The 22,517-nt window shown below is 32.7% G+C and overlaps 1 protein-coding gene across 7 annotated transcripts in view; it reads left to right on the top strand.

The window, feature by feature from the left end:
• Positions 1–22,517, top strand: part of LOC122524901 (prominin-like protein) — a 36,467-nt gene continuing 13,950 nt past the window's right edge. For 5 of the 7 annotated variants that reach the window (XM_043647395.1, XM_043647393.1, XM_043647396.1 and 2 more), the window contains exon 1: positions 2–413. In XM_043647395.1, coding sequence (XP_043503330.1) covers positions 59–413 — 355 coding nt within the window. In that variant the 5' untranslated portion in view covers positions 2–58. Of the gene's footprint in view, positions 414–22,517 lie in introns of all 7 variants that reach the window. The other 2 variants (XR_006305663.1, XM_043647394.1) reach the window with 1 other exon arrangement.

The raw sequence follows: 22,517 nt of genomic DNA, 5'->3' as shown, positions 1-22,517 counted from the left end.
AAGCGAGCGTCGATCAGTCGGTAGCGACGCGTCCCGGGCGCAAGTCGCTTAATTAGCGATGTTCTTTAGTGTTTTTCGCGACTGTGGCCTTCGGGCAAACGCTCGCGATGCTCCTTATCATCATCCCCTGTTTCGCGTTGCCATTAGCACCCTCGTCATCCTTATTCTTATATCTTCACAACCGGCTTTCTCGCAAGAAAGTCTGGCGAATCGTATGAGAGTGATCAGCGAAGATCTCGATCGGCAATTGAATGATATTATGGCCTCGCAAGCTGTTAATTATACTACCGTCAACACGACAGGACTACCCTACAACGCCACCACCAAGTTCAATCCTAAGGGAATGGGACAGCTTTACAACGTCACCAACATGTTCATCGATGTTGTTCAAAGTAAACAGGCTTATCCAGAAGGTAAATCAAGTTATAATTATTACATACATATATATCTATAGATATATACCTATATTTCTCTTTCTCTGTCTTTCCCTTGGTCTGCTTTCGTCTCTCTCTCTCTCTCTCTCTCTCTTCCTTTCTTTCTCTTTTTGTGTCTCGTCCTTTCCCCTTCCATTCATCTCTCCCTCTTTCTCTTTCTCTATCGTTCGCGCGCACGCACAAGCACGCACATCATCAGACGAAGCAACACTTTCCACCTACGCACATCATCGCCCCCTGTTTTCATCCTTTCCTCTGTCTTCTTCCATTCATGCTAATGAAATATGGGACCTCCTTGTTGTTAAAGCTTCAATATATTTTGTAAATTTAGGACGAATAAATGAAACATATAGGGATTCTTAGGAAAGTACGGTTACGCCCTGCGCCACCAGGGCCGCGGGAAAATGGCCGGCAGCTTGTTGGTAAACAGATCGCTGTCAAGCGACCTTTTATTCTATGATAGAAAAGAATCTCTCTTTTCTCTCTCTCTCTCTCTCTCTCTTCTCTTCTTTCTTTCTTATTCTTTTTATTCCGTACTTTGTTTTTATATACTAAAGATTTATTATCTCAAGATAATTACATGTAGCAGTAGCAGCAAGAAATCGATCGATATGTGTATTTTGAACGAATTTTTCCTGGACTATATGAATTCGTAGCTTTTCCTATTAAATTTATTTGTAATAGAACAAACATGTTTCGCTTTTTTATCTCTATTGGATTTTCTTGATTTTTCGATGTTATTAATGGTTCTCTTTGTTTCCAGTAACGTTTCATATACATATATATTTGTGTGGTAGTAACCAAAGTCTCGTTCGACCATTATAAATACGACGATTCCATTTAAGATTCATATTTATCAAATGGTTTTTATTTAGATGCATTATTATTATTGTTGTTGTTGTTGTTATTATTATTATTATTTTTTTTGTATTTTTATCATTATTATATAATGTCGATAAAAATCATTAGATATAGTTAGTAGGCTATGTCAACATGTCGTATTTAGATATCTCGAGTATACATTCGACCTAGCAACACGTATATGCAGGTCGAGTAAATCGGATAACGAATCATTGCAACTACTAGGAAAAAACGATTGCAATGATAATAAATGTAAGCGTATAGATTTTCAATAGAAGTTATACATCAACGATAGAAAAAGCAATCTTTTTATTCGATAAATATACATGCTGGTAATTATGAAAATGGACTAATTGTAAGTTAAAAAAATTGATAAATATACATGCTGGTAATTATGAAAATGGACTAATTGTATGTTAAAAAAATTGATAAAATAAATTTGTTAATCCTCTCTTATAATTAGTACATATATAATACATACGTGATAAACTATATACTGTTCCGTTTGAAAAAAAAAAAAAAGAAAATACGAAAAAAAAGTGTCATCTAACCGACTATTTCTGTCATAGCATTAAGCTTTTCTCCATATCCAATCAGACACATCCAAAGAGCTAATACTTGAACCAGTTCTGAAAGAACCGGATCGCTGTCTAGTACTTGCTTATACGAAATATCATATCTGTTGTATCGATATCTTACAAACGAACGAACGGATAAAGTCATTTCTTGATTGTTACGTTACACATTCCTTATACAACAGAAATACGTAATAATATCGTAATATGATCTTAATTTAAAATAGTATTAGAGTATATCGAGTCAATCAATAATCATCCGTGAATGATAAAAATGTTATCTAGGCTTTTCAAGACGTGTTACTTTCACATATTTTATCTCTGATAGATTTGCTTTCTCTGTCTCTCTCTTTCTTTGTATATTTTCTCTTTCTTCTTCTGGATAGTCAAGCCGTTAGCTCTCTTTTTTTTTTTTTTTATTTCGTCTGCAACGTCGAGACAAGTGCACACAGCCTTATGGGACTTTTCGAAGGGAGAGAAAGAAGAAAAGAAAAAAAAAAGTAAAGAAAGAGAGAAAGAGAGGGAATACACTTTTTCGTACGCGATTCATCCGGCGGGGGGAAACCATGCAACTATATTTGCAAGTCTTTTAAATTTCTTTCTTTCCCCCTATTCTTTCTTTCTTTCTTTCTTTCTTTCTTTTATTCTTCCTTTCACACTTTATTTGAACTTTATTTTAAAAGTCTGGCGAGATAACTGAATACGATGCTCTTTTAGTTGGATCAACGACCCGTACGCGTGGGTAAATATATGAGTGTGAGAAGGAAAGAGAGAACACTCCCTCTCTCTCTCTCTCTCTCCCGTTAGTATGGTTCACGTCTAGCAGGAAGTTGATAGTGGACGACACCAACGTGTTCGTCATCACCCAGTAGAGATGTTCACCAGCCTGTTTGTCTGTCCCTGTCTGTCTGTCTGTCTGTCTGTCTCTCTCTCTCTCTTTTCAGTTTTTTTTTGTTAATAGACACACTATTTCCCTGGCAATACGAATCGACTTTTCTGCTCGTCAATGAATTTATTTTCGAATGACGTCTGCGCGCAAATATCAATCGGCTTCAGAATCAGTAACTCAGCTCCCGTCCATCGGGACTTTCTCCCGTCGAAATGGAGCACGGTGTTGGATTGTTCGAGTGTTTCGATGAATGCACTCGCCCACCGCCCGATCTCTTCTCGTTCTTCGATAACTCTACCAGGGAAACATTATTTTTACCTTTACAATACGATTTTAATTTTAATCTTGACGCCAAGAAAAATCCCATTACTTGGATGGAATTAAAAGAGAGAGAGAGAGAGAGAGAGAGAGAGTGTGTGTGTGTGTGTTACATATAAAATAATTTTTTAAATTAATTTTTATTTTTGTTTAACGTGCGTGTTGCATTCGTTTATTGCATTATTTAGACTACGATATATTTGATTATATCATAAAATGAATTAATTTGACGTCAAATGATCGATGAAAATGAAAATAAAATTAGTGGAAAAGATTTACAAAACGAAACATAATTCGTAACGGTAGCATAATTTAATTATTGATAATCGTGATACAGTTGCGCGTACATTGCTATGATCTTCCCGGAAATGCGATAAGTTATAGTAAGCACCATTTCTCTCGAAACCTGAATAGGATAGGATTCAGTTCCGGTCATAAAACTGATAACGAAGAAAGTAGTGTAGTCAACGATAACAATCCATGTAGTTGTTGTGTATTTATCGTATATCGTCTTGTTAAACTTACATGACAACTACATTTGTTCGTATTATTTATGAATGAAATTCTTCGTTGCTTCGTTCAAGATGATAAAACATTTTGTAATAAATTTTATACGAATAATATCATTACTTTGCATTTTCTTTTGTGTTTTGTATATTCATTTTAAAACGATCGTTTAAGTTTTATAAATAATTATTTCGTTATAAAAATTAAATTAGATTTCTTCTATATCCCCTACACACTATATCGCGAATTCTATTTGTTTCATATTTAAAATCGACGAAAAGAAGTAGTAAATATACACATATTGTATATTACGATAGATCACGATTAGATACGTGCTGATAAACGTCATTTTTTTTCTCCCTCATTCTTTTGAATACTTGACGCGTAACGGCATCACTAACGGTATGGATCATCCTTAATCAGTTGACGCATCTCCTATCGTTCAATTTTCTTTTGTTCCGTTTGATCGCAAGGATGTAATATAATTCGAAATGATCTTTTCAAACGACGTCATTGAACTTATGGAACGACGACGATTTAAAAATAAATTGTTAATTAAATATTAACGGCAAATATTTTATTACTTTAATGGTTTTTAGCGTTTGCGAGCGTGATGCTGAAAGTACTAACGAATATCAATTATCTTTCATATATTTGAATGATTTATTGTAATTTGTATTTTATATACGTGAAACAATTTATAAAATATTCGATCAATTAAATTCAAATATTTTGTAAAATATAACGCTACTGTGTGTGTAAAACGTAGAGAGCTAGCGATATCCTATTTCTGTTGAAATGTAAATATAATAATTCATTGTATTTTATTTCTGAGTAAAAATAACTCGTAATATCCTATTTCCTTGAAAGTATGTATTTCAAGAACAAAACTAAAAAAAAAATGTATATTAAAAAGATAATTATTACTTAAATAATAGACACATACAAAATTCTATCCGTAATAGATATATATAATAAGAAACATCGTAATAGATAAAATAAGAAAGAATCGAGGAGGAAAAAGACATAATTGGAAAAATTATAATCTGCTTATAGACGAGGGAAAATACAAGTTGATAATTTCGCGTATTGCAAAAGTCTACCCGAATAGTCGACATTAACGAAATTAACTTAAAGCCAGCGAAGCTAGTTCCATTTACGTGGATTGACGAAAAATGTATTATCTCGTCCTGTCATTCACTGCCACTGGCAAACGTTTCCGACATGTGGCTACGAATGAATCTGCCTGAATATCCTAGCTTTTCCTGTTGCGGCAGCTCGATTCAATTTTATTACCATTACCTACCGGAAAAGGGTGCTTTGTAGACTATATATATATATATACACACGTATCTCTCTCTCTCTCTCTCTCTCTTTCTATCTCATTCACATGCACACACTTACTTAAATTCATTTTTTTTCACACAGACGTTCGATCGTCGATGAATAATGCTTACTACCTGTAGATATGTACAACTCGTCGTTCACTCGATCGATTTTCGACTCTCACACAAAAGACCTCGCAAATTCAACCTTATCTATTCTCTGTCTGTCTGTTTCTCCCTTTCTTTCTCTCTCCCTTTCTCTCTCTCTCTCTCTCTCTCTCTCTCTCTCTCTCTCTATGTCTCTTTTTTTCTCTCTTGTACTTCCCCTTCTATTAAAAGAAAATACGAAGAAGATAAGAAAGATAGGAAAAAAAGATAAAAGTTACCTTGAGTGTCCTCGTGAAATCGTTCGTCCTTTTTCGCAAGAACCACGCACATTTATATATAAACCCCGATGTCAGATTTATCTCCGTTCTTTGTCCTCTCTTAGCGCGTTCACTTTAATTAATTAGCGTCTATCGATCGTCACGGAAATAATTACTAAACCTTACAATTAGTTATCGGATTAATCTGATTGAATGAGAATTTTCTCTCTCTCTCTCTCTTTCTTTCTCTCTCTTTCTTTCTCTCTCTCTTTCGTTTAAATATTTATGGAAATATCCTTGATTGATTACCATAGAATTTTATATGAATTATGAAGACATTCTTCTCTTTTCTTTTTTTTTTTGTTATTTTTATTTTCTTTTTTTCGTAATCATGTTTATGATTACAAGAGACGTGAGAGAAGTTCAAAACTGTGTCAAGGAGAACGTGAGATTGGAAAAGATATTCTTTCAGTACTAAGTATATATATATATTTCTTTATTTCTACTAAATATATTTATTCGACAATTCGTCGTAGTAATATTTTCTACCGAGTTTATAGGATTTATTATTCTCTTTGTAGAATTCAACGTACGCATGTGAAACGCTTTAAAATTCATGGGAAATGCATTTGATAAAAGGAGATACGCAACACGTTGTGAAAGAAAGAAATGATTAAAAAGAAATAAAGAGAGAGAGTGAAAAAGAAATAAAGAAATTCTTATTTATCGACACGAAATAATCGTCTTTTCTCGCGTTCTCCGCTTAATCTTTGATAAAGAATAGATAAGAAAGAGAATAAAGAAAGAAAACTCTCGCTTATCTCTCGCAGTGTCGTTAAACTTACTAGTTACTAGATAAAGGAAATGAGATATCTCTTGAATATATCTATAATGAATGTCGATAAATAATAGTAATATTTAATATTATTAATTATTATCTTTTCTTACTATTCCTTATTATTATTGCTTTATATTGGTACACTTTTAAAGAAAATAGAAAATTGTTATTAAACTTTTACTATTTTTTTTTTTTTTTCTTTTAAAATTTTACTATTAAGACATTTGATCAGTACTTAACTTCTTATATTAAAAATAAATTTCATTAACAATATTAGGCTTAGAATCATTTACGAAGAAAAATTTCAATGTTCCTTCAATAGTAAATGATACAGCAATTTATATTATTTTATCAATTTTGTTGACCTTTTCTTTCGTAAAATCAATCGATTCTGTACATTAATATGTACTCGTATATAAATAGAAAAATTATTATTCATTATAAAACTATTCCTAGATTCGAAACACGAACGAAAATCGATAGTTTATTAACTCTGAATGAACATTTGTAATTAACGTGTTTAACATTTATACTTTGTTTAACCAGATGTCGCGGAATATTTTTTTCCCTGTCGATACAGCAAAATCAATTGCGAATACATATGGCAATTCGTCATCACATGCGTGTCGTACATATGGCGTGAGTGAGAGTCTACAATTGCATGCTTTACTTTTCTCTTCTTTCCTCCTTCTCCTCCTCCTCTCCTCCCCCTATTTCCACCCTCACTAAATTACATATAGGAGATCGCGTATGCGTGAACTTTTCAAAGAAAGTCTCCACGATCGAACGAGAATGTTCGTTGTAAATTAGAAATCGAAATTGAATTACGCGTTATGCAAAAGCATTCTTAAATATTTTCTTAATAATTCGCTTCGTTCAACGTTATTCCTGTACACTGTTAGTGTCAGTAAAATAAAAAGTAACGTTATTAGTATACATTTAAACATTCTACGGATAATTAAGTTACTATTCTAAGCAACGAATTGATAACTTGTTAATTGATTTATACCGGTACGTGTTCGTATATTTTGATAGTAGGAAAAAAGAGATGAGTATTCGATCTGATGAGCGAAGGAAGTTTAGTTAAAAAATAGAAGAACCTTGGTAGACTCTATATGTGGTTCTATCATTTGATTTATTTTACACGATACTATGTAGAATTATAATAATAACGATAATGAAAAATGTTAGAAGTATATAAATAAAGAAATACTTGTTATATTGTTTCCAATCAATTCTGTGAGATAATTTGAATCGCGTTGAAAAATAAATTTCTTTCGATATCAATCCAGAAACAAAAAAATACATATGTATAATGTTTTATTTTCATGATAATACTGGATTGCAATATGTTTTCTATTAATATAACGTAATTTTATCTTATAGCACGATCGTGACGCGGATAATAGATATGAATCATACGAATTAGACTTTTTGTACATTATCATGAATTTCTTGTGTACGATGATTAATCAAATATCACAATAATTGATATGTCCTGATTTTCCTATATGTAGATGTTTAATCTCTAAAGCACTTGATCGTAAATGAAATTAAATTCTTTAACGTTCCTACGTATGTATGATGAACTTAAGTAAATAAAAAAATTCACTTCAGTATTCAGACTTTTATTGAAACTCATAAAACGATATAACATTACGTTGTTTACATCTTTTCGAGTAAATCAAAAAACCCGATAGAATGATAATTCCTAATACAGATATAGTCAATAAAAGATTGATAAACAAAAGATAACAACGACTATTTCTTTCTTTTTATTTTTTCCTATGAAAATTAAAATTCTTATTTCTTTCTTGTCACTGATCGCTATCAAAGAAAAAGAAGAGGAAAAAAATTTAACTCGCTCGTGTTAAAGGAAAGAAACATAGTTCGTAATCTCAATTCTAATACAAGTTATTCATCTTGAGGACAACACAAGACGAGACTTCCTTTATCTTTTTTCCTTTCCTCTTTTGATCTCTCTCTCTCTCTCTCTTTTTCTTTTTCTCTTGGCCGCTTTTTCTAGAGCACCGAGCCGATTAACCACGTCTGATCGATTCGTGCTGATTTCGGTGTTCTACTTATGCGTTTAATTAAAATTTGCTCGGGGTCACGTTCGACATCCTACTTCGGTAATACTTCGATTTTAATTCTCTTGTTGCGCTTTTAATTTGAATTCTTGTTGCTTAGAAAACCGCTAAGATCGGCAATTTTAAAAGTAGTTTGAAGTATCCACTACTATTACTATTTATGGAATAGAAATGTGTATATGAATACTGGAAGTAAAGATTATTATTCAGGTTATTATATTTCATTTTGACTGATTGTGTCTTTTTTTTTTTTCTTTTTTATTAAATATATTTTACGAAATATAATTTAACTAGAACTTATAATTATGATTATATTTACCGATATGTTAAAGTATTTTTTTGACAATGAGTATTGATTTTATAGATTGTATACTATTGTTGAACGATGAATTCCATCGAATAAAAATCATTTCACATCAGTTTGTTGTTAATCTAGTTATATATCAGACATGCGACGACGTGGAGTTATATTCGTTGTAAAATAATTCATCATAGAGAGTACGAATAATTGCATTATTGTCTACGGGAAATTTTTCTGAATGACGTATGCAATGAGAACAAATAGACCCCGAAAAAAAAAAAAGGTTCCTTTGGTGATGAACGTAACGAAGTAATATCACGATAACAAAGAGAGACGTTAATGAGGTAGACGTTCCCGTTTCTAAAAAAAAAAAAAAAAAAAAAAAAATTGACAAACCCCATGCCTAGAGTTTCAAATAGAAAAGAAAGAAAAGAAAAGGGGGGAGGATACGACTTTTTCAGATAGACTCGCGACATTTTACGTCCAACCAAATTTGATTTCCTCAAACTATGGAACAGACGGGAAATATATACGTACCGAATTTCCATGTAAATTGTTCACGAATCATGCGAATCTAGATCAATATGTATGCATATCTGCATAGAAATTTTGAATGGTAGCATATAAAAAAAAAAAAAATAAATAAAAGTTCAGCTGCTGCTAGTACATACGAGAGCACGCACAAAAATGTAATACATAAATAATTTTCTAATTATTTATTACCCATATATATATTTTTCTCACTCTCTCTCTCTCTCTATCTCGTATTTTGTCTTCTTTTCTTTCCCTTACCACCACCATACTTTTTGTCATAAAATCCAGTTTCTTATTTTGCGTAGTAGTCTCCTTTTTATCCAATCTTTTACGTCTATATATCTCACGTCGAAGTGGATACGTGAACACGAACGAGCAAAGTTCGCTGGCGCGGCAAACACTTTGAATTTCCAAGTGTCGTCATCTCGTCGAACGGGACTTACTAACGCGACTACGAGTCTTTCTACGGTCCAGCGAGTTTTAACAGCGTTAACAAAGACCCCGAAGCTTTATTCCCGACGTCGATGAGATATCCTCGTGGTCGTCCGAGCGGGAGACGACGTCAACCATTACTATTACTCTGTTCACCGAAAGCGAATAGCCGTGAATCAAATGAATTATTCATTCTTTCCTCTCTAGACGTTCTATTTCATTAAAAGCAATTCCTTATACATTGGATCGATTTAATATTTGTTTCATCGTGAAAAATAATCTTCTTATTATATGTATTGGGCATAACAATTTCGTTATCTTGATATTACAATATTATCGAATTCTCCTTGCATTAAAATCTTTATCTTTTCTTTTCTTTTTTTCGTCAAAAAAAAAAAAGATTTAAGGAATAAAAGATGTACGATTACTTTATAAATAAATAATAAATTTGTTTAAAAGGTACCGAGTTTAATTGCTAGATATAATATGCGTTCATCTACATAGTCAAATTCATCTTACAAAATTGTTCTTTCTTTCTTTCTTTCTCCGATTCCTCCTCCTCTTCCTTTTCGTGTTTTTTTTTTCTTTATATTCATCCATACAATCATTCATTGATTCCTCTCGGCCAAGCTACGATCGCAATTTAGATACACGTGATTTCTAATTAAGATCCTAATCGTATTTGATAGAAAGATAGCCGATAAACCAAAGATCTCTGATGAATATTTCTGTCTCTCTTTCTCTGTAATCTCGTTCGATTCTCGCGCCTACGAAATTCCGCAATCAACGAAGGAAACATCTTTTTTCTTTTTCTCTTATCGGTCTTCTTGTCTACTCAATCTTTTGATCTTTTTCTTTTTTGTGCTGATATAAACTAATGTTTTACATATCAACCGAAGAAATTTTCGATCGGTTAACGTTGATTTATGATATCGATTTTTATTTAGATTTAAATGGATAATTATAAGATAAGAAAATATAGTCAATTTAATACTCATCACGTTGAAATAACAATATTTTATTTTATAGTTTATAATTAACTAATTAAATAGCAAACGCGCGCGCGATAACTATTTTTTCCGCATATATCCGAGAGTATAATCATCGATCACAGTTAAAAAATTGATTAATCAAATTTATAAACTAATATTTTATTTTATTCTTTTATCATGAGAGGAGTTAAATCTTCGTATAATGAATTTATATTTCCTTAATAAATATTCGAAATTAAAGATTAATGGTTTGATAATCATGCGATAACTCTTGCGTATACAAAGGGAAAAAATGAAAACACCACCCTTCCTCTCCCCACGCGAAATTCGACTTGTACGTGGACGAAACATGCTACACGATTTGTAAACTTCGTCATAAGATACCCAGAGCACCGTTTAAACCCGAGTACTCGCGTAGCTGGGACACGTTTTCGCTTTATGGCGCTTAATCGTCGCTTAAGCAGCGCGTTGAACTTCCAGTTTCCAAGTACGTATGTGTGCATGTATGTATGTATGTATGTGTATCTCGAGACAGGGATTAACGTGTGCAACGCGTGTTCATGTACAATATGTATATATATGTATACCCATATCGAAGTGGTTTCGTGCATCGTGTGCATTGGCACGTACGGTACACGAACGTGCGTGTACTTAAACGTTTGTATGTGTTTGCATGAACTACAGGAGAAAAACGGGACTCGCTTTTAGGATGAGAGCAGTCAAAGGTCTGGCATACTTGATATCTTGCTTGGTTTCGTGATCATTTGGAACATCGTGTATTAAACGTGTATTATAATTATAATTTTGTTTTATTTTTAACGAAATGTATTATGTTTATTTGTATTTAATTAAATTAGAACTTGTGATATATACGTGGATGGGTTGGGAAGTTCTAAGCTTCGACAAGAAAAACTTTTTGTTTTGTTTTGTTTTCTTTTTTTTTTTTTTTTTATATAAAATTGTTTCTACGTTACGTTCAAAACTTTTCAATCCGCCCAAATGTGTGCTCGTGTGTTGGCAGTTACATGCTTAAACTCAAATTGTAAAGCAATTTTTTAATTGTTCGGTGTAGAAAATAAAAAAGTCGAAAGTTGTATTTGAACTGAATTTCTTTGAAATGAATACGATAAAGTATTCGAGTGAGTTTCGTTTCTTTTTTTTTTTTTTTTTGTTTATGTACAACGAGTACGATTAATTTTCTACTTCATCGTATGGCATCTCTACGACACGTTCAATGACGATAGCAAAAGGATGACAAGTTTAACGAAGTTTTCTTTACGACTAAACGCGAGAAGTGGACTTGGTGATTGGTTCTTCGGTAGAACTCGATCTTCCACCGAGAAAGAATGTCGTAAACGGCGAGTTCTTCGTAAAAACTAGTACCTGTTCTCGTAGGCTTCTCAGGAACCGGATTTTCATTGGCACACCCTATATAAGGACACGTTTATGCACAATTATACGAGAAACGTTCTCATTTCTAAAATATTTATATATATATATATATATATATATATATATATATATATATGTCTCATCTAATAGATTTTCTATATCGCTAATCTTGCATAAAGTACAACAAAAAAATAAAGCAAACAAACAAACAATTTCCACGAAAGCATATTGACGTGATGTGATATTGAAAAATAGATTCGAATATTCTACTCGTCGAGAGTTTTCCATTTTCAAAAGCAACAATGTATAGAGTACTGCGTTTATTACTAGTAAAGAATGATTGAAGTATTTCGTATAAAATATATAACAAAACCGTAGATCGAATTTTTGACAATTTTTAAATGAATTTGTTTGACGTACTAACGATGTTTGATTCAAATATACCCTACACCCATATTCGATATTGCATATTTTTCAAGTATAACTATGCGAGCGATGTTCCAGAGAGAGAGAGGAATTTCAATTAAATTTTTACACCACGTCCATTGTTCGTCTAATCCAATGGCGTTGCAGTTAATATGTAGGAAGTAACGTCGAGAATTTTTCTACATAGATATTTTTGCTGTTACTATTAATAGCTTATCAAACTATTTCATGGAAAATTTTTCAACGAATGGAGAATGAGTTACGGAGATTGGGATATCAGATGTTATTTTTTATTCAATTAATTTCTTTCGAACGAAACTGAATGCATCATTTGATTGTTCTCTTTATCTTTTTTCTCTTTCTTTTTTATTTTTATTTTTATTTTTATTTTTATTTAATAAAAACATTCAACCTATACGTATTTAGTTTTTATTTCCATTTCTATTTGTTACATTTTTTCTTTTTTTTATAAATACCTATTGCGTGCTTTCCTCTATAATTCCGTAACTATAGAAGCTCTCTCAACCATAAACTTCTTTCAATTTGATTCGAAGCCATCTTTTGTAAAGGGGCTGCATTTAACTTGCTCAAAAATGCGTTCCTTTCGTGCCACAACTCTTGGTTAAATTACCGCGAAAATTCTTCGATAAAAAAGGAACAGCTTTTAACGTAAAAGAAATAGTCTTTGTAAAATAGAACCGTTTGCTGAGGTATTTTTATACGCGAACACATGCGCGCTCACACCCACACACACACACACACATTTTTTATAAGCATATGCATCTGGTTAATTCAGTAAAACGAAGTATATTAAACTAAAGTTTACTTTTACAGAAATTCTATTTAACTGATCCAGAAGTTGGAATTATTATCTTCATTAATTTCCATTCATTTTCAATACATTTTTACCAGCGATGAAACTACAATTTGATTTACCTCTTTTGTCCTAGTTCTTATTATTGTATTTAAAAATAGTCCTCTTCTTCAAATTTATAGTGCTAAGTTCATTTCGTTTTTCCATACCTTTCATTAGTTGCCTTTTCCTCGACTCTGCCGTATCTTTTATACATCCACGAAGAAATATCTCTCATATAAGAGCGAAAGGAAAAGTAAAGAATAATGAAAGAAGGGAATTAGAACGCTCGTAAGTTCGAAGAATGAAACTTCCACTCTTTCTCTCTCTTTCTCTCTCTTTCTTTCTCTCTGACGAGAGAAGATACCCCAACATTAAAAAACGAAACTGTTATAAATAAACAAACCTGATGGAAAGTATATGAAAAAATTTTAATTAAATTTTCGCAATAGACGATGTGAAACCGGAATTATTAAATGTAGGTAAATAATATATACTTACCATTCATGCATTCATAAATTCGTACATGGAAAGGATGTCTTTACAACAAGGTACAATTTACAAGACGTAAGTTCGTTGTACTCCATCTCTCTGTAATTACATCGTTCACTTGCGATCGTCATCGACCGTATTAAACGATGAAAGTCTCGTAAATAATAAACTACGAAATAACCTGCTCGCAATACATGATCCTGATTTAAGTAGAGCTCATCGTAGACCGGGATTCAGATCATTAAACAACCGAAGTAAAATTATATTCGGAGAAACTTCTATTTCCAGGATAAAATAATTATCATTTATTTTCGTTCCTTTAACTAACCACTATTTCGATCGAGTTGGAAATCACTTTTATAACTGTACTAAAACCGTTCAACCTATTATTTTTTCTTAGTAATAGACATGAAAAAAAAAAATAAGGAAAGAAGAAAAATAAAGAAATATAAAACGAAATGTCCCCCACCGACGGTATTACCTTTTCCCATCCCCCACCCCTGTACTTTCCCCCATCCCCCAATTCCTTCTCGTCTTTCCTTGTCAAAATCGAAACTACCGAGCGAAGTTTCTCGTCGATTTATCGTCAACTTTATTGGCCCGTAAAGTATGCCATCGAAGAACGTTCGCTCGAGGAGATGATTTTTGTGAGTAAAGAGAATAAAAGGTACAAGGAAGAAATCGTATAAGGTAGTTTCTCACGAATCACGATGGTGGTAGCTTAAAAAGAGCTCGAGAAAATCCAGGTGCTGCTGCTTGCTATTGCTGCTGCGACAGATTGCTGATAATAATCATCTCGATCTGTGCTATATCTTCGTAGATATTTCCTATATATTGGGTTGGAGACAAAATTTCTTCGTATTTCTATGGAAAACTGAAACAAATTGTTATCATGTTTACTATCCAGCCTTCTATAAATAATTTTTAAATAATATTTAATTTATTATCGATGACTGCTAATGTAATAATGATTTCATCGACTTTTCTAATATTATATAGATAATCATCAATTTAGATAATTAGCTAGTAGTGAAAATATGAAGGATAATTCTTTATAAAGAAAGTAAGAATATGAGAGAGGAATTGAAAGAGTAAGTGAACGAGATGAATGAATATCTTAAAATAGCTTTGTAAACAATAGACGATAGCAAACAAAGTTTAATTCATGGTCTTTAAGCTAAATAAAAATATATACTATATATATAAGAACATTCTTAATATAAAAAAGGGGAAAAAATAAGAAGAGGAGACCGTTGCAATAAATTACTCGTTTAAGTAGCGACAATACAGGTATAGTAAGAGTTTAAGAATAAAAAGAGGAAGAGAAAGAGAAAGAGAGAGAGAGAGAGTCGTCTTGAAAAGCAAGAAGAAGCTTGCTCGATGAGTCCTCGGCTTTCCTGGGCCAGGTCAAACGAACTGAGCGTTATAGAGGAATCTGATGAGTGAAGAGTAAGAGGGGAGTGGAAAGGGGTGCATACGAAGTTCGAAGGGGTCTCGACGTTTGGTTCTACACAAACCATACGTACCTACTACGTATATCTAGTAAGCGTGTTCTTCTCTTTCATCTAACCCTCCTCCTAACGGCCTTTGACGATCCTCGGATAAGACAAACATTTACTCTGCTGGATAAATAGTTGATGACTACGTAGTAGTACGTATGTATGTATATTTGTATAAACCTAGTCAGCTAGAGCACGAAACATTTTCATTAATAACGGTTGAAAATGTTCTTTCTTCTTTATTTTGTTCATATTAGTAACCACTCGGCGGCGGAACCTTTTCCTTTCTTTTGCGAAGAAACGTCTATAGCTTGGAAAATTGTTGGAGGTGTTGGGATAGATAGGCTTAATAAAAATCCTTCTTTACTCTTTCTTTCTTTCTCATTCTTTCTTTTTTCTTTTCTTGAAGAGATTAAGCTTTCATGGATTATCGGTAAAACGGCTTAGCCTCTTCGATGCAGTCTGAGATGATTTTTTTCCTTTTTCTTTTTCTTTTTTCTTTTTCTTTTTTCTTTTTATTTTATATATTATATATTTCACAAGAGTAAAATAAATTTTCCGTTCCAATTTGTAATCTCCTCTTTTGAAAATAGTCGTAAAACTTTTGTAAACTCCGATGAACGTTACTCCCGACTGCATATGACGGTTTCCCGTAGATCTTTCGTATGCTGTACGTGTTCACGCGACGACAGGAAATAAAGGGAACACCCTTTGCATGCTCGTGCGCGTCGTAGCATGAAGATAAGCGAGAGAGACACCTCAAGATCCATTATGGTGGGGCTGACGCAAGGAGAATGCACTTAAGAAGAAAATAAAAGAATGTCTAAATCCTAGTAATGAATGTCAGAATATTCAAATCTATATATCTTAATTTTTTATCATAAGATAAAATAAAAAGGTGTGTTCTTCCTTTCGATATAAATTATGACGGAGGATGACTAATGTAAAAACCATTCCCTAACTTAATCGTGGAAATAAACGAGTCGATTTATCATCGTCTTCACGAAAAACTATTCAATTTATTTTCGTAGAAAATCTATCAACGTAACATTTATTTGATATTTTAGAATTAATGAAGTGTTTCATGAGGTAATACCAAGTACAGAATTGACCATATTTGGAGCACGATGTATTTCTGCATGGTGACGTGACACAGATCGATCTTTTATGGACAATTTCGATATATCCTCCATATTGCTACCAATAGAATAACATTCGTTGACTTTTTATCGGAAATAAATCAATAATTCATTTTCCATTTCGATCTTATTTACTTTTGAATGTATATGTATCAATCTACTGTGTAGATAAATATATATATATACATATATTTATATATACATTTATCTATACAGTTATAAGTCGAGAATTGAAAATCGCCAGACATTTACGCTACGCTTTATGGCTTCAAACGAATCACGTTCTATTCGTCGCACTTACGCTCGTCAGTTCCAATTAAACGCCGTGGCTAATCCCGCATACCGATCGAACAAACGAACGAACGTGTCGTCGTCGTCGTCGTCGTCGTCGTAAATACAATACGCGTTGAAATCAACGATATTCGAGAATATACAGTTGACCATAAAACTATATGATAACACATAGTTAAATCGATCACAATTATTTTGAGATTGAAAACGAAATATAATCCGAATAATCAAAAGTGAGAAAAATGAATTTTTTCGAATTATATGTGTGATATATATTAAAAATGATTTATATTTATAAAATAAATTAAAATTATTTGTTCTTGCTTAATCCCTGTAACAATTATCGGCAACACATGCAACAGATAAATATATTTGAATCAGGCCAACAAAAAATGCGAATAAAGGAAATAAGAAATTCGTGTCATAAGAAGCCCTTTCGTAACATCGTGCCCCATCTTTTAACGCACACGTCTTAACGGTGCACAGGTTAGGTCGGGTCAGTTCTTAACACCGCAATTAAGGCTGCAGAATAGTATAATGCATATTTATGCATCAGCCGTGTGAGAACGTTCCGATGAACGTTCTACGCACCTGCCGCCACCTTTTTCATTCCCCATCCCATTTTATCATTTGTTTTTGCGCAGAGATTCCCTTTAAGATCTCCCTTTTATAGCATGCGAAGCATTCTATAAGCATCGTACTTATGGCACGTTTGTACTGTTAATTTAAAAAGAAAAAAAAAACACATTTACTTTCACATCAGACGATATCAAACTTTAAAGAAATTTTCGAGTTGGAATATTCTTGAAGACACGAAGAATTTAACGAAAGTTCATCGATTTAGAATCCTGTCACCTTTCGGGAAAAGTCCTTAGACGTTCCAAAGTCTGTTCGAACGTAAAAGTATCAAGACGGTGATAAGGAGGGGGATTGGTTAAAGTTGAAAGGAAAGATGATACTAAAGCAGACGAAGAAGGAAGAAGTAGAAGGGAAGAAAGGGCAGATTGTAGAGAATGACACGTAACGTAGCTGAGGATTAGTAGAGTTTGATGTGTTCGCGGACAGTTTCGTTGGCATTGCTGCAGCAACGATAACACCATTTTAACGAGCGCAAACTCTTCGTATATATATATATATATATATACATATATAGATGTGCAATCGTGTCTCTTTGTGTGTTACTGCTGCAGGTGCAGTAACCGGTCTAAACCATCGTCCGTTGGCACTCTGCCCTTGGCTAAGGGAAGAACAGGGGATCGGGTAAAAGCGAAAAGGATGGGTTAGAACTGTTGGAAGGGATAGTGGAGGGCAGAGCCAGAGGGGGTAAACGTAATCGTAGCCATACGACCCGGATCTGTTTTCCTTCAGAAGCCTTCTAGCCGAAATTCTTTTGTTTTCTACCCTTAAAAGTACTGTTCTTGTATATATATATATATATATGTGTGTGGATGTGTGTACATACATGTATATATATCGACCGGTTCTTTCACTCTTGTATCACCCTCCGTTCTACCTGACATTCTTCTTTTCTTTACGGGAACTTCATATTTGAAAAACGTTCAATATGGGAAATACATGGAAAAGCGTGTTGTAGAATACTTCATTCTTTTCTTTCTCTTTCTCTTTTGTAACACGAAATAAGACAAGGTTCTTCGTTTGATGTCAACAATGAGCTTATATATTTGTTATAGAATTGATCTCTCTCGAAAATAAGAAAATTATTATCTAAATAAAATGATAAAATTCATTAGACATGAAAATGATTCAAATTTTATATCTCTAATTGATTAGAATTTTGTTCTTTCGTCAAATATGATTTTTAAATTTTATTTATTTCCAGTTATCTAACTCTTTGGTTTATTTAAAGGTATTTTAATTTGTGGTTCGTGTCGTTACTCCATGAGATCAAAATCGAAAATAGAGAAACAAAGGTAGAAAAATAGGGAGCGAGATAGAAAGAAATAAAAGATCTTCGATAGAACGGCAAGTTTCTTTTCTTGGACTTGTGCCAACCACCGAAAAGAAACTCGGGAAGAGTCAATTAATGCTAAAGTACCAATTAGACTGGTCAACGTTCTTCTTCTTTATTCTTCCTTCTTCCTTCTCCACTTCTTCTTCTTCTTCACCAACGTGCGAAAGATGGCCGTCGTTACAACTGAATGCAACTTAACTAAACACTTTAAATACCCTCTACGAACTTCCATCTTATCTTTGAATTTTTTCACAGCTTTATTGACACAATCTTTTTTGCAAGTATCTCTCGTGATAACAATAGTGTGTACTTCAAATATTGTCTATCAAAGTGTTCTATTTTGATTAGCTTTTGTAATGTAAAAAAATAATAATTGATAGCCACTCCTCTCTTACGCGAATTATAAATTATTTTACATTGTTATTTAATATTCCAGCGAAAATCTAAATGCGACGAAATATTATATTTGATTTTATTTGTATAATAATAAAACATTAGATGCGTTGAGAGATATTCATATTGAATTTTTATAAAAAAAAGAATTCAAGCATGAGAGTTAGCGTGTTCGATAAGCTTTAGAGAACATTTTTCGAATAAAACGGACGCGAGTAACCGCATAAAAGACTTAAAAGAAAAAAAAAGATCATAGTAGCATTCGTGCCTGTGCATAAAGCAACGAAACTAGGCACACGTGTTACCAACTGGTTTTCAAGTGCTGACCACATGTAACGACCCTCCCTTTTTCTCACCCACTTCTTTCTTCTCTTTATTCCATTTTGCGTCTCTTTCTTTCTCTTTTCATATACCCTTTTTTCTCTACTACTTTTATTCCAACATACAGAGTCAATTCCTAGACTTTGCTGCTACTTCTCTCGTTAGACGTTCTTTTGTGTGCCCTTCTACCTAGAAGGTATTTCCGGATCACAAACGTTTTAATGACGTGAAACCGTTCACTATGGTTTCAAGAGAATATATACATATAGATTTCCAAAAATATTAAATAAAACTCATTTGAATTTCTATTGAAATTCTTTACTGCAGGTCGCAATAATTAACATTTTCATCCTTTGCCGAATAAATCGTGATATTTCGGTATAATCTCTCATCGTATAAAACACCGAAAGAATAGAATGATACGCGAATGTTCTTTACCCCTTGCTCGCATTTCCTTTCTTCTCATTCATTCATTTTTCCCGTTTTTTAATCCGGCATTAGAGGGAAGGTATTCCATGGTATTGAACCAACTCATTGATTTCTCGAGAGTGCTGTTAAACTTCTGATTCATTCGGTATCGTTCACATTCACGAATGATTTCATCATGGCGAAAGATAAATATCGGTTATATAAGAAGAAAAAAAATTGATCTACCAAGTAGAAAATAATAAAAGATTTTATTTGCTCTTGTGGCGAATAATTATGTCTCATTAAAGAAAGATAATAAAAACAAACACTCGAGTATTTTAAATAATTAAGAATTTTTTTCGTTCATTATTTTTCTTTTGTATGTTTTTTGTGTTTGTTTCCCCGGGAATACGTAAATATTTTCGTTTATTCATTGCGTAAATTAATGCTGCAATTACTTGCTGTAACTCAGATGGCCATTACGTAGGAAGCGGTAATGACTTTCTAAGAGGTTATACGAGTATGTGTGTGTGTGTGTGGGTGGGAGTATATATAAACATACATAAGCACGAAGGACAAATGGTGAACGGGGAATCGAAGTACAACGATGACGATATTCTAGCCAACAGGAATGACCTCGTACGATGATTTTGCCATGGCCAGTTCCTTGTTCCGTACTAATGAGAAAACTTCCCCGTAGAACGAAAAATTCCATTTGAATTGAATGCAAAGCAATTATTTACCAATTACTTCAAACCAAATACCAAGTATTTTTGTATTAAATTATTCAACATTTTTTCCCGTCTAAATAAGCAATTACGATTCTTCGTTGTTTTACGAATAAAAAAGTAATTGCCATCGATCAGAAGATGTTTTGAAATATCTATTCATGTGTCAGAAGTATAATAATTATCAAATATATTAATATTTAAACGCGACTAAACTAATCTATTTAAAAAAATTGTCATGAAAATAATTATACACGAAATAAATCAAACTTTATATGCATATTATTATTATTATTATTATTATTATTATTATTATTATTATTATTATTATTATTATTATTAAGGAAATAAAATAGGATGACATTTGATCATTTTCGCAGTAGGAGATCAAGTCACGTATTTCGAGCAGCATACTTCCGGTGTATCCACTGTCCAAGATGAGAAAGAAAACTCCAAGTATCTTATGATAAATATCTTGAAAGAGTTCAGGTTTTAGCTTCCGACGTTACACGTGAGATTCGAGCCAAAACGAAAAAGAAAAAAAAATAAATAAAAAAAAAAATGAGAACTCTATCGTACGCGTCTTTGGAAGCCTAGAGAATGCAGGGAAGTGCTACAAGTATCGCGTACATTCGCATAAGCACGATAAATCTATATGGTGTGTAGAGAGAGAGAGAGAGAGAGGGCCGATAAAGTTACTTACATATCGTTTTACACTTTACGAATGCCTTTAAAGTAACGCCCTATCATAAGCTGCTTTAAGTTGTATTTTAGCACACTCGTTGATCTCTTCACAACGAAATTGAACTTTATCTGTCGTTAAAAGAAGTTCGTTTAAATATCCTTACGATAACTTTATCGTGTAATTAATTATTATTCATAATGCATAATCAATTTTTCAAAGATATGCGTATGTTACTTAATACATCAATGATTCTCAAACTTGTTGAATCCAGATTTCCCTAAAGCGTCCTATGTCAAATTCTAATATTATAAATACGCTTTACGAAAAATTTAATAATTTCTTTTTTACAAAAGTTAGATAAAAAATAAATCAAACACGTTTTAGAGATAATTGGAAAAGTTTAATTAATTAGAATAATTAATGGGATGTATAAGCCTTGTTGGATGTCATCACGCATTTTATCAAATTGTTGAATTAAATTACTTACAATATTAGATTTTTTTATTACAGCAACTACCGAAAAACCCAACTTCGTAAAAATAAGAATTCGCAAATGGAATTAAAAAATAATAATAAATTGTGTAATATTTTTCGACGCTCTTGTAAGGAACTCGCGATTCCCCAGGGTGCTAAGGCAGTCACACTTTGGTAACCATTGACTTAAATAATTATATACATACCCATTTACGTATAAATGTGTAGGGAAAACGGTTTCACTTAAATGTAGATTAGCAGAGTAACGTATAGTCAGACAATAAACTCGTTACATTAGCATCGTCATTCGTTGATTTTACTGGCAGCTCGTCGTAGCTTTACCTCCTATCTTCTTTCTATTGTCTTTCTACCAAACGCAATGTTTCTTCTTCTTCGTATAGAAGAGAGGAAGAGAAAGAAAGACTTAAAAAAGAGATGAAAGAATGCAGGATGACGAACTAGCAGGGCTGCTCTGTGTTTTTTAACTTGAAAAAAGCGCGAAGTACTTTGTTCTCGAAAATAATGAGATGCGAGAGAGTAAGGGAGAGAAAAAGAGAGAGAAAGGGAGATATAGAAAGCCGAAAGTGGACGAAGTAGCATCAATGTAAGAAGGACAAAAGAGAGAAAGAAAGAGTAAGGTGAGAGGAAGGGAGGGGGGAAGGAAAGGGACAGTTAAAGGGGATTCCAGACCATCGAATATACTTGAAAAAAAAGAACGAGCTTATTCTACTTTTTTTTTTCATTTAAGAACGAACGCATCTTTTAAAAAAACAATATTTTCACAGCCTCTTTCTATATACAAATGCAAAAGAAATGCATTTATTTTTATAAATATTAAATATAAGTTCTTATTGATATTCTCATTCGATATAAAACTGCATACAATTTCACTCATTTTTAATTCATTTAGGATTTAAAAGAGAAAGAGAGTACGTTACTTAAATAAATAATTATTATCATTAAAATTCATAAAGATTTTAGAA

Source organism: Polistes fuscatus, unplaced genomic scaffold (genome assembly GCF_010416935.1).
Source record: "Polistes fuscatus isolate 324 unplaced genomic scaffold, CU_Pfus_HIC Scaffold8, whole genome shotgun sequence".
In the NCBI taxonomy this organism is placed as follows: domain Eukaryota; kingdom Metazoa; phylum Arthropoda; class Insecta; order Hymenoptera; family Vespidae; genus Polistes; species Polistes fuscatus.
This window is presented reverse-complemented; position numbering and strand designations above follow the sequence as displayed.